The sequence below is a fragment of the Rhinolophus ferrumequinum genome, chromosome 26 (genome assembly GCF_004115265.2).
Source record: "Rhinolophus ferrumequinum isolate MPI-CBG mRhiFer1 chromosome 26, mRhiFer1_v1.p, whole genome shotgun sequence".
NCBI classification, from domain to species: Eukaryota; Metazoa; Chordata; class Mammalia; order Chiroptera; family Rhinolophidae; genus Rhinolophus; species Rhinolophus ferrumequinum.
Window position 1 is genome coordinate 21,775,526 of NC_046309.1, and position 12,863 is coordinate 21,788,388.

Below are 12,863 nucleotides of genomic sequence, written 5' to 3' on the forward strand. Positions count from 1 at the left end.
GACTTAATTTAGTGCTAAACTCAGGTAAAAGATGACTGTACACTGTGTGTAATAGACTTTATCTTGCTAACGATTGACATAAGTGGCGTTCCCCTGACTTGCCTTTCTCGCTTTTCACCTCCTGAATCCATTCTGTAGGTAGGCAGCATGCCCCAGTGATGCTTCATATGACAGGACAACTTGCCCTATCCGTGTGGATCCCTGTCTCTTTTGACAGTGATAGCAAAGAGTAAAATTCACTCCGATACACCCATGTGGAGTCTGTCAAGAGAGCAGAGCCAAAGGGATGTCCGTCCTCAGAACAATAAAGATGAGTTCTTGGCTCGTTTCCATCAAGTTTGCTTAGGTGTATTTAGGGACATAACCACCTGCGACTTTGTGGGATGAGTTTTTGTTGCTGCCTACTAAATAACATAGTGTATTGTTTTTGTGTGAATGCCCAACCTCCCACATTATTAATTTATATAGAACTGTCAGGTTGAACTTTTCTGGTCACTGTCAGTGCGTTCATAAGTTATAGTCTGGGTTTTGTGCTATCATTTGCTCAGTGAGAATTGACTCTGAAGTGATATGTGAAAAATCCCATTGTTTAATTATGATAAAACATTGGAGTTAGCTCAAATTTCATTACTTTATTATTTATAGATCAGACTTTCTTTTCTTTTTCCTAAAAGTATTTGAAAGACGGATATGTTGCCATTAGTTTTTCTGTAGTTAACATTCAAATGCATTCTGATGGGGGGAAAAATGTGATGTGGTATGCTGATTATGACGTTATGTAATTGATCTTTCCCTGTTTAGGAACAAAACATAGTTGGAAGAAATATTTTCAAAGCATAAATTCTAGCAGCATGTATATTTCTGAAATAAATTATTTACTCTATATTGAAATAAACTTCAGACTTGATGCTTTGAGATGAATCAAAGGTCTTTATGTCAGTGTGAGTCAGATATAGCTTTAACATTAATTGTTTTTCTTCTAATTGACTCGTGTACAAGCATCATACACACACACACACACACACACACATTAAAAAAACAGTGGGGACGTCAAATAAAAAATCTTGTTGGGCAAGTTATTTTAAGCATTCGTTTTTCTTTGTTTTTCATAATCCTTGTTTCTACCTATTTTATACATACACATTAAAAATTAGTAAGTTGGAATGATACATGCATAACTCGGGAGTTAAAATATAATCTTTAGAAAAATGAGCTAATCGAGGGAAGAAATAATTGGTGTGAATTATCAAATGGAAAAAGATTCATCTTGTTGAAATATATAGATTTTGAAATGATTATGAGATTACTATACCTTTTTCTCTGTGTTAACAGAGATAGTTAAAATTTACAGGCTCAAAATTTTAGATGGTTGCTATACAACCGGTTGCTTAAATTTATATAGAATAAATTCTGCCACCAGATATATTTTCAATCCTAATCTTAGTAAAAGAAGATTTGTGTTCAATCTTCATAACGACTTTCAAAAGTCCTGATGAAAACTCATCTGGATTCCATAAGGATATTTGGTTAAGCACCAATATCTTGAAAAGAAACATAGCTGGACTTTTCTCTCTGTATGTTTTTATTCAAATATTTATTTTTATGTTTATGCCCACATATTTAAGCAAACTAGAGCAGTAAACCACTACTTGTATCCAAAATTGCTACATTTCTTACAACAATTAAAATGAAGTCTCCTATTTTACATTAGCCTAATTTTTATTTGGAAAAGAAACAGTTAAGACATTTTAGCTTGCATTCGGTATATTTTTTATAATATTTCTATTCAGGGGATGTTCATTTAATTGGTCAAATGTCTGGTACCACTGCAAAACACTTTTCACTGACATTCTCAAGGACTAGTCATTGTTTTCTGTAGATCTGGAAAATATTTATTGTAATCCTTTACCTTGAAGGCTGTCTAAAAGAGAATAATTTTGTTCCGTTCATTCCAGGTCAAAATATGAAGCAAATAGCTATAAATGTCTCCAATAAATTTCCACTATAGACACAAGTAATACATACACAGTAGACTGATAATGTATTTTCCTTAATTATTTGGATTTTTCAGGGAAGTAGATAGATAGATAGATAGATAGATAGATAGATAGATAGATAGATAAATATAGATATGAAATATATAAAATAAATTACTGATTCTGATTGTTTTTCAGGCCTGATGGAATTGGAACGGTTTCAATGGAAGAAAAAGAGAGATTTGAGGAGATAAAAGAGAGACTCTCTTTCCTTTTAGAAAATCAGATAAGCCATTTCAGGTATATACTCTATTCATTAATACCAGTATTTGCTTTATTACTTCACTCAACCCTCTAATCCCCTACAAATGTTTATGTCTTCCTTGAACTACTCAAGAATTATCAGCAGCTTTTCCTCTACAGTCCTCAATCTGTGGTCTGCTTCTAAGCCTGCCATTCAGCTCCTGCTGCTCAGTTAAGGAGGCTCCTTCCCCCTGTAGCCCGTTCCACTGTACCGTTTGCTTGCCTGGTGCGTTTCTCCTCCTTGCTTAGCCTTTTCTCCTTGGCTCCTGTGACACATCCTCCCTCTCTCAGCATCACCATGCAAGGAGACGCTGGAGTCCCACCTTCACAGCAGAACCTTCCTTCCTTAGTTATTCCAGCAACGAGTGGAAACGCTGAAGTCTTATCTATAGTCTTCACCAGTCACCAGTCTTCACTTAGCTATGATGTACATTTCTTAAGTCATTACTTATTTTTTAACTTACATTCTGTGAGCATAAGGGCCACAGAACCTACCATAATTTCTTGCTCAAAAAATTAACTATTGATACTAAGAAACATTTGCAGTGTGAGAGATAAATATGTTGATAATATTTCTTTTCCCCCTCTTATCATTAGCTCAACAGAACCTCATGGTTAAAAACAGAAATATGCCAATAGGTTTCCTTTTCTACCGCTCTTATCATTTTATAGAGAGCCTATAAAATGTTGCCATGTCCACAAATTGTATCCTATAGATGTCTGTCAAATTATAGGTATGTGATTTAGAATCGTTTCTTGTGAACTTACTGAGAAAATTAACTCAGTTAATATTCCCGTTTAACAGTTTGAAAACACTGCTACCGTGTTTCCCCCAAAATAAAACCGGGTCTTATATTAATGTTTGCTCCAAAAGACGCATTAGGGCTTATGTTCAGGGGAGGTCATCCTGAAAAATCATGCTAGGGCTTATTTTCCAGTTAGGTCTTATTTTCAGGGAAACATGGTATTTGACCATTTGAATCATGTATAGCTAGCCGCTCTGGGCCTCAGTCTCCTTATTTGTAATATGAAAAGCTTAGGCTGATTTTAAAGTAATATTGAAGGAAGACATTCTTAAAGGATGCACTGTGCAATCGTTCCTCTACATTAGTGATTTCATCTGGAGCTGGTACCACCACCCTAACGTAGGTGAATGAGAGAAGATTTTCATTATCACAATAACCAGACATAAGGACAGTCATTTAGTGTGGCTTTAGGACTGCAATGCATAAAGCAGTCTCACGTTGGAGAATGGTTTTGCCCAAAAGACCAATAAACTCACATTATGGAACACTGTTTTTGATAGCATAGCAGAGTTCAACTTACAGAGTTAAGATTGAATTCTGTGCTGTTTTTTTTTTTTTTTAATAAGTGAAATGGAGAAACGAGTAAGGCCTTTTTTTGCATTTGCGGAGACTGTTTCTTCCTTTGCTATTCTTAAGTGTCGTCTCTTAGGTTGGGTAGAGACCCTTAAATTTACTGTCCGGGCCTTCCAATCACAAAGAGTTTTCCCTTTTTTGACACTGAGACAGAACTTATCATGCAGTTGAATATCCATATCAGTAGCTGTATAACTCACCATGGTTGTTTGTATCAGTGCTTTCATCTGCCAGTAACAGATCCTACCTCAAACAGGTTTAAACAAATAAATGTGTGCACTTACTTACCTGCAGGTCTCAGGTAGGGCGGACTTCTAGACCAGCTGAATTCAGTAGCCATAATTCTGATTCTTTGTGATTGTCACATGGCTATCCTCCTTCACGGGATAGCTTCATCCCCAGATTGATGTCAAGACCACAGAATTCCTTGGCCTCACATCCATACATGCCAATTTTCAGAGCAAGTACCGTGTTTCCTCAAAAATAAGACCTAGCCAGACAATCAGCTCTAACGCATCTTTTGGAGCAAAAATTAATATAAGATCCAGTCTTATTTTACTATAATATAAGACCGGGTCTTACATAACATAACATAATATAATAATAATATAATATAATATAATATAATATAATATAATATAATATAATATAATGTAATACCGGGTCTCATATAATATAAGACGATGTCTTATATTAATTTTTGCTCCAAAAGACGCGTTAGAGCTGATTGTCCGGCTAGGTCTTATTTTTGGGGAAACACGGTAGTAGAGGCCATCTCTTTCTGTGACGCTCTCTTCAGATCATGAAAAGTTTCCTTAGAAAATCCTAGCAAACTACCTCTCATATCTCATTTGCCCTAAATAGGTCATGGACCAGTCCTGAACCAAACCCAGTGGCCAGGCAACGCCCATGCACAGGACACCCTCAGTTAGTCACCAAAGAGCAATGGGATCCCCATGATTGAATTAGCCTAATCAGATCCACCATCACCACCACCACCATCACCACCATCCCACTAGGGGTGTTCAATCCCCCTCACTGCTGCCCAGCAACTACACGGGGAGGAAGGGAACGACAGTTCTACACATTATTTACCGTATTAATTTCCTCTCAGTTTTAGTCTTTCTCTTATATGCACATCCTCTTTTAATAATTTATCTAAAGATATACTCTCTAATCCCTTTTTAGCTTTATTTCTTTGATGTACTAAGGACAAGAACTGAAATGAATTGGTCTAGAAATTTTGGGCTGACTTTTATATTCCCTTTTGATGTTTGTAGAGTTTGTATAAATTTTGCCAGTTCTGTTTATTTCTGAGTCCATAGAAGACTGGATAAGAGTAAAAGGGACTAAACTATAACAGAGGAAATTTTAGGTGTCCCACATAAGCAAATTTGTAAAAATGTTTAAATTGTCCACGAAGATTTTCATAAAGATTCTACCACATGACAGTCCTTAGCCACTTATGTTAAAATTTATGAAGAACATAAATTACCTTATTTGGGTCTAGCTGTATTCCAGAAATATATTTCAAAGACACAGATAAAACAATATGGCAAACTAAATTAAACATAAATGAGGAACTTCAGGTTAAAGATGGAAGATTAATACATGTCTGGGTCAGATTCCTCCCACAACCTAACTAAAATAACAGAACACTATTTTTCAGAAGACATAAACCCACAAGGACAACTAAAGTAAGAGAGGGGGAAAAAATGGGAAAAATTTTTTGGAAGTCGGATGAATGGTATCTAATTTAGCCACCCAGGGAAAGCTGGCAGTGGGAAAAACAGAGAAACAATCTGATTTATGTCATACAGTCACCAAAATGTTTAGGAATTGCCAGTATCAAGCTCTTGTAGAAATTAAGAGTGAAGTAAGATTTGTTGTAAATGTGCTTAAAACTCATTAGATCCTTACATTTCTTTCCCAGCTCAGTAGCTAGCCTACTGCCCCTCTCATCCCCTGGAAGAGTGCTGCAGATTTGTTCCCTGGAAAGCGTAGAATTAGAGGGTACCTGGATTGGGATAGCGGAAACATCAGGCACACTTAGAGTTAGGGATTATATGTGGAAACATGGAGATTAAATAAACGTTTATCCTGAAATCTGAGAATCACAGCCTTCTTCCAGCTCACACGCTTGACTCCCCAAATGTAGGCTGGCAGGTTTATAAGTGTCTTCCCCTGGGACCCTGACTAGCCCAAGAAAAAAAGGCCTCACCTCTGGACAGTAAAGACTCCCACTTAAACAGCCCAGCCAAACTCCCCTTCAACAAAGACCATGGGCCAGTGTGCCCGCACAGGTACACAGAGCTTCCATTCACTGAGTTTTTTAATGCCGCACTTTTGAAAATGATTAGACAGTCAGATGACTAGACATTTGCGGAAAGCATTTGCTATGGAACACACAGCCCGAAGCAAGTAAATTCTTAAAAAGCAATTTGGAAAATAACAAAGATTGTATGGGAAGAAGAAAATGGAAGAGGAGTGGGTGGTGAGAATCTATTACTGATATTCTTGGAGAGGTTTCAGAAGGTAGAGCATGTATAAAACAAAACCAAGATGTCAAAAAAAACGGAAGGAAGGAGGGAGGGAGGGAGGGAGGGAGGGAGGGAGGGAGGGAAGGAAGGAAGGAAGGAAGGGAGGAAGGAAGGAAGGGGAAGAAAACCTTGTAACAAATAAAAGCTCTTAGAAATTGTATGCAAATGGCACACAAATACATACACAGTAATGAAAGATTAAGTTAATGAAACCTTGCAAAAAGTAGGGTTGGACGGGTAAGAAAATAGGAGTACAAAGATAAGAAAAATTAAAGATCTGCCTAGGAATTTCATCATAAATAATAGGAATTCCAGAGACAGTTAAGACAAGGCAGTAAAGTTTGAATAAAATTATTCCAAAAAAATTTCCAGAATTAAAATACATAAGTGTTCAGATTGAAAGAGCCTATTGAGTATCCAGCACAGTGATTAAAATAGATACTAATCAGGGTACATTTTCATGAATTTCAGATTCTTGGGGATAAAAGAGAAGATCCTAAAATACAAAGAATCAAGAATTACTAGGTTCTTGCAAAAGTAATTGCTGGTTAAAAGGTTAAAAATAATTGCAAAAACGGCAGTTACTTTTGCACCAACCTAATAGAAGGGCTTCCCAATTTTGATTTATTCTAGAGGTATTTACTGAGTCCCTACTATGTGTCAGGCAGTGAACAGAATTTAAAAAAAAAAATCATTTCTGCAGATTTCATTTTGATGTGAGTAGTGATACTGATATCCAGAAAACAGTACATCAGTGACTTTTTAATTCTGAGGAAAGATTACTTCCAACCTAGAATTCTATACCAGCAAGATTCTTGAGTACAGGTTATGGTAGAATAATAATACTCATTTTCAGATACGCGGGACTTCAGAGTTGTGCTTCCCATATTCCCTTTCTGGAGAATGCAGTTTACCGAGAAAAAGGATAAAAATTAAAAAAAAAAAAAAAAGGGAGTTAAGATCCCTGTAACAGGAAATCAGCATGAAAGATGGGGGACTCCTCCCTCCTAGTCATGGTTAATAGAGACCCCAAAGTGATGACTGAGCTTAGAGACCCAGTTCTTGCTGGAGCAAGTCAGAAAATTCCTCAAGTAGATCAAATTGTCAAAGCACTGAGATATTTTAACATATTGAGAGAAGATTTATTACCCACCTAGAATAGAGTGCAGGATTGTATTAATTAGATGGTATTAGAGTTTGCAGTTGTATTATATTCAGTATATAAAAACAGGAAATTAAAAACAAAGACAAGTATTAATTAGAAACAAAATGGTAAGCAAGACACAAAAAGTAATAATAGCAAATACTGTGTCTCAGTTATCTAGGGCGTTTACGTAATTAATGTAGTAACATAGATAGTGAATTTAGATCTAACCCCCGGAAATGATGTAACTACATTAGAAGGATGAGAAGGACAGGAATTATGTTTAGGGTGAAGATAAGTGGACTGAAGGAAAAAAAGAAGAGTTTCCATGTCCAAGAGGGAGTAACGGGGAGTTTACCCTCCCGCCTACAACAATCTTTTTTTTTTTTTTTTAAAGGGCAAAAAACAGGTGTGGGGTGAGGGGGACTGCTTTTTAAGACACTAAACATAAAGCGATGAATAACAGTGACTCCTAAAGAATGGAAATAAATGAATTAATTATGAATGAATTAATCTCCCTGCTTACTGCCAGGAGAGCATTTCAGGACGTGTCCCAGAGAGGAAGAACCTGGGTGGGTCCAAGTAGACATCCCGACTTGAGGAGGCAGAGCTGGAGGTCCAGGGAGGCCAAGACAATCAGTGTTTTCAGGTCAGAGTTCTAAAGAAGAGAGAGAGTGGAGAGACCTACAGGTATCTGCTGAGGGTCCCTAAGGAGGCTTCAGCTAAGAATTGCTCAGTATATGTATGTGAGGAAACTCCAAACTCAGGCAAAGAACTATGTGAAAGGATTACAGGTGAAAATCCCCCAAAGCTAACACAAGGCTGGTAGTTCTAGTTTCTACTACCCAGACTGGAAACCTTCTAATTCATGGACATCAGGTAGAATAATCAGAGAGTTCTGCCTCAGTAGTGGAAAAAAAATTATCCCTAGAATAAACACTGTCATGGTCTCTCCTAATAAGGGTTATAGTCAAGATTCAAATGAATCAAACTGTTTTCAAGTAATTTAACTGCATTCTAAAATGAAGTTCAAGAATAAAGTAATACAAAAGTATTCAGCCATCAATAAGGTATAATAACAATGCCTAGCATCCAGTAAAAAATTTCCAGGCACACACACAAAAAAACAGTAAAATATGACCAATGAAGAGCATAGAACCAATCAAAACAAGTGAAAATGACACAAAAGATAGAATTTATAAACAATGGTGTTAAAATAATTATTATTACTGTATGTCATAGGTTCAACCTATTAAGCGCATCTATGGAAGGCGTACAACTAACATCATGCTTAATAGTGAAAGACTGAATGTTTTCCACCTTAAATCAAAAACAAGCAAGGATGTCTGCTACTTCTGTTCAGAATTGTACTGGGAGTTCTAGCCAGTGCATTGAGTCAGGAAAAGAAAGACATCCAACTGGAAAAGAAGTAAAAATGTCTTTATTCACCATCCATGTAGAAATTCTATAGAAACTAGAAGGAAAAATGCTCTAATTAGTAAGTTTAGGAAAGGATCCTAAATATATAAATATCAATTTTTTTCTGTATAATAGCAACAGGCAATCTGAAATTGAAATTGAAAAATAATACCACTTACAATAGCAACAAAAATTATTAAATACTTAGGGTTCAATTTGACAAAAGATGTGCAAAGCCTCTACACCGAAAAGTACAAAGTCTTGTTGAGAGAAATAAAAGAAAACCTAATTGATCTATAAATTCAATGCTATCTTAATCAAAATCCCAATACAGTTTGTAGAAATTGGCAACCTGATTCTAAAATTCATATGGAAATGCAAAGAACTTACCATACCCAAAATAATTTTTAAAAGAACAGTAACGTTGGAATGCTAGCACTACCTAACTTCAAGACTTATAAAGCTACAGTAATCAAAATAGTGTGGTATGGTCAGTCCAGAAAAACACTCACATACATATGATCAACTGATTTTCAGCAAATGTACAGTTTGCAAAGTATACTTTTTTCAACAAATGGATCAAAATGGATAGACCTAGAAAACAGAAAATCTGTTTCCTTGAACTCAGCAAAGATTTTTAAATAAAACACCAAAACCATGATAGACATAGTTTTCAAAAATGTTACCTTTTCATACAGAAAAATGTTACGTGAAACTTCATCAACATTAAGAACTTTTGATCTTCCAAAGACGTTGTTAACAGAATGAAAAGATGAATCTCAGAATGTGAAAACTATTTGCACAATACACATTCCACAAAGACTTCTACCCAGAATACATCTCTTAACATTTAATAAGAAATGAAATACCTCAATTACAAAATTCTTTCAGGATATTTCACCAGAGATATATGATGGTGAAAAGGCATGTGAAAAGATCCTCAACGTCATTACTCTTCAGGGAAATATAAATTAACACTGCAAAGAGGCACTATTACATACCTATTAGTGTAGCTAAAATTAAAACAAAAACGAAAAACACTGAGCTAACAAGCATTGTCATGGATGTGGAACTGGAACTCTGCAAACACTGGAATTAAAAACCACTCTGTAAAATAGTTGGCAGGTTTTTAAAAATGTAAGTACCTGCCATGTGACCGAGCCATTCCACTCTTAGGTATTACCCCACAAGAAATGAAAGCATATGTCCAATTTAACTTCACTTTGGCAGTGGATGGATTCACTGAAAGATACCTGTGTGTTCAATGTATTGGATAAAGAAGATAATTAAAGATAGTGTAGACTTTTATAAAATGAATGGCTGTCCTTAAGATTTGTGTATCTTTTGGAAAAAATTAGAATTTGTTTTTGCTTTGTGTGCTTTATTGATAATTGTCTGAAATAAAAAAGTTACTTGGAAAAAAAAAAGAAAAAAGAAAGCTCATGTCCACACAAAGACTTAGGTGAATGTTCATGCCAGCGTTATTCATAATAGCCAAAATGTGAAAACAAGCCAGGTGACCATGAACAAGGAAGGGATATGCAATGTATTGGAATACTTCCAAGCAATAAAAAGAAGTGAGCTGTTGATACATGCAATAGCATGAAAATATTAAAATATGCTGAGTGAGCGAAATGAGAACCAAAAAAGTACTTACTGTATGATTCCTACTACCAAAAATTACAGAAAATGCAAACTAATCCAAATGACAAAGTAATTCAGTGGTTGCCTGGGCCCCATGGGTGGGGAAGAAACATTTGGGGGTCATGAATATATACATTCATTGTAGTGATGGTTTCATAGATGTATACATGTGTCAAAACTTATAAATGACATGCTTCAAATATGTGAAATTCATTATATGTCACTTACATCACTAAATAACGCTATTTAAAAAAAGCTCAATGCTTCTCTTCTATAGTAGGAACTTAGAATATCTAAAACTGAAAAATCAAGAATTAAAAATATTAGCGTGTAGGTTGGGGATGTGGTATTTAAATACCAAAAGAATCAATTAAAAGTATTTTTTTTTTCTAGAGAAGTTACTTGGGGAGTGGAGTAGAACTGACATAAAAGACTCCTCTTTTTCATAACTTTGATAAAAATAAATACTATATCTAAAATGGCCAAGGAAAATAAACATTTTAGTCATAGGACAGGTGTATACGGGCTCATTTATCTGTGTAATTACTGAAGTTAGTGTAGGAGGAATTTCAATTTACTTCAATTAGGTATTAAGCTTGGTTAAATTTTATTTGATAATTGAGTATTTTCCACCTTGCATTGCTATTATAGAGTTGTCCAAGTGGTGAAAACCCAAAATATTTATCCTGAAAGGCAGGACAAAATGATTCCCTTCTTTTAAAACTTGCTTTGTAAAGATTAATTAAGCTTCTGTGCAGTGATTTTCTGTACTTTATTGATTCCGGCTTCCTTGCGCTCTGTAAATGTGTTGAATTAGTTACACATCATGGGCAGCTAATGCTAATTCAGAACATGCCCAGTGGGACCTCAGAGCCCTGAAATGCTAAATGTAATCTGGGGATCAGTAACATTCCATTCATAAAATGCATCACCCACAGGTTAATGGAAATAAACAATAGGCAAGACAATGAGTGGATTATGCAAATACACTGAAAAGATTTAAGCAAGGGGAGGAGACTACAAGAACCCAATTTGTGTTTTATTTAAAGGTGGATTAAGGTTTATGGTATACAAAATGATTAAAGCGACTTTGCTAATTTGCTAATGCTCTAAAAAGCACCACTGCACAAGAAAACTATCAAAATAAATTGGTTGTGGGGGGAAGGGTAACAGGGCAAAGAGGCAAGATTAAGGGAAGGAAACCTTTTCTAGGAAATGAAATGATAAACAGTATTCTGAAGAATACTGGATTTATATGACACTTATTGGCATTGATCGGAAACTAATAAAAGATGCACAAAACTAAAACCCCATCCTAATATACTGGGGGTTCCAAAAAAAATGTATGCACATGACTTGTAGTAATCTTTTGTCATTGGTATATATTTAGTATTACAATTTTAACACAGTTTTTTCCTTTCATAAAATGTGTATATACTTGTTTGGCACCCTCTGTATACTTAAGTACTGCTCTGTGAGAAATCAGTCTTTTTACTTCGCATTAAAAGTTGGTCCTATAAAACAAATTTAACTTAAAATAGATGTGCTTTTTGGAAAAAATTACAATGTGAAAAAAATAATTTCATTGTTAATTACATCTCAGTAGATACTGTCTACCAAGGCAAAGGAAATAAGTATATTTCTTTTCCAGTTGTTGGTTTGAAGATTTCTAAGTCAGAGCAAGGTGGCAGCCAAAGGACAGCCCAGCTGCCTGTAGCACTTGATCTTGGGGGTGGGAGTGGGGTTGGCATTAGTCAGGGAGGGGAGCTTTGCTGAACCTGTCTCAACAAAGCAAGGCGTTCCAGCGGGATGAAGTGGCCCTGACTTTCTGTTCTCTTTAAGTGGAAAGTGACCTGAAGAGGGACCCCCTTGTAAAGAGCAATAAACCTGTCACCACCATGTGACAACTCACCTCTCAGGAGCCCACTCACTGTCCCAGCCTCTGACCCTGACATCAGAACATCCACATAACCTGCCCTTCAGTTGCAGGTGTGTATTAAGAATACAGGGGCCTAGAAATGCTTGGGATACATGACTCCACGGGCAAAAGCTGCAGAAGGTGTGTGTTTTGTATGGGGAGGTTGGGGAGTTAGACACCAGCATAGAAAGGCAAATGTCAGGAAAGGGGAGCTGGAACCTTGTCCTAGAAATATGTCTGTGATGTGTGTTTCCATCATAAAGCACACATAATAATTACAGAAAGAAATGGGAAGTCATTTCATCCTATCCCAAAGCTTGTATAACGAAGACATGATTACAGAATGCATTTTAAGTATCTTCACTTGTAGGAGCCCAGTGGTTCTTTTCTGATTACTATATTCTTTCTGTAGATGTGTCATCAAAACGTTGGAGCCTTTTTCATCACAGTTTGCACCCTTACTGTTTCTATTTCTTCTGGCATTTAAACCATGGGACTGCGTAATACCGCAGCAGTTCACATTTTCCCAGATGGGTTGAT

The 12,863-nt window shown here is 36.0% G+C and overlaps 1 protein-coding gene across 21 annotated transcripts in view; it reads left to right on the plus strand.

Annotated features, from left to right (window-relative positions):
• Nucleotides 1-12,863, plus strand: part of CADPS2 (calcium dependent secretion activator 2) — a 473,581-nt gene that overhangs the window by 347,821 nt on the left and 112,897 nt on the right. For all 21 annotated transcript variants that reach the window (XM_033098855.1, XM_033098852.1, XM_033098844.1 and 18 more), the window contains one exon: nucleotides 2,175-2,276. In XM_033098855.1, the coding sequence (XP_032954746.1) occupies nucleotides 2,175-2,276 (102 nt within the window). The remainder of the gene's footprint in view (nucleotides 1-2,174; nucleotides 2,277-12,863) is intronic.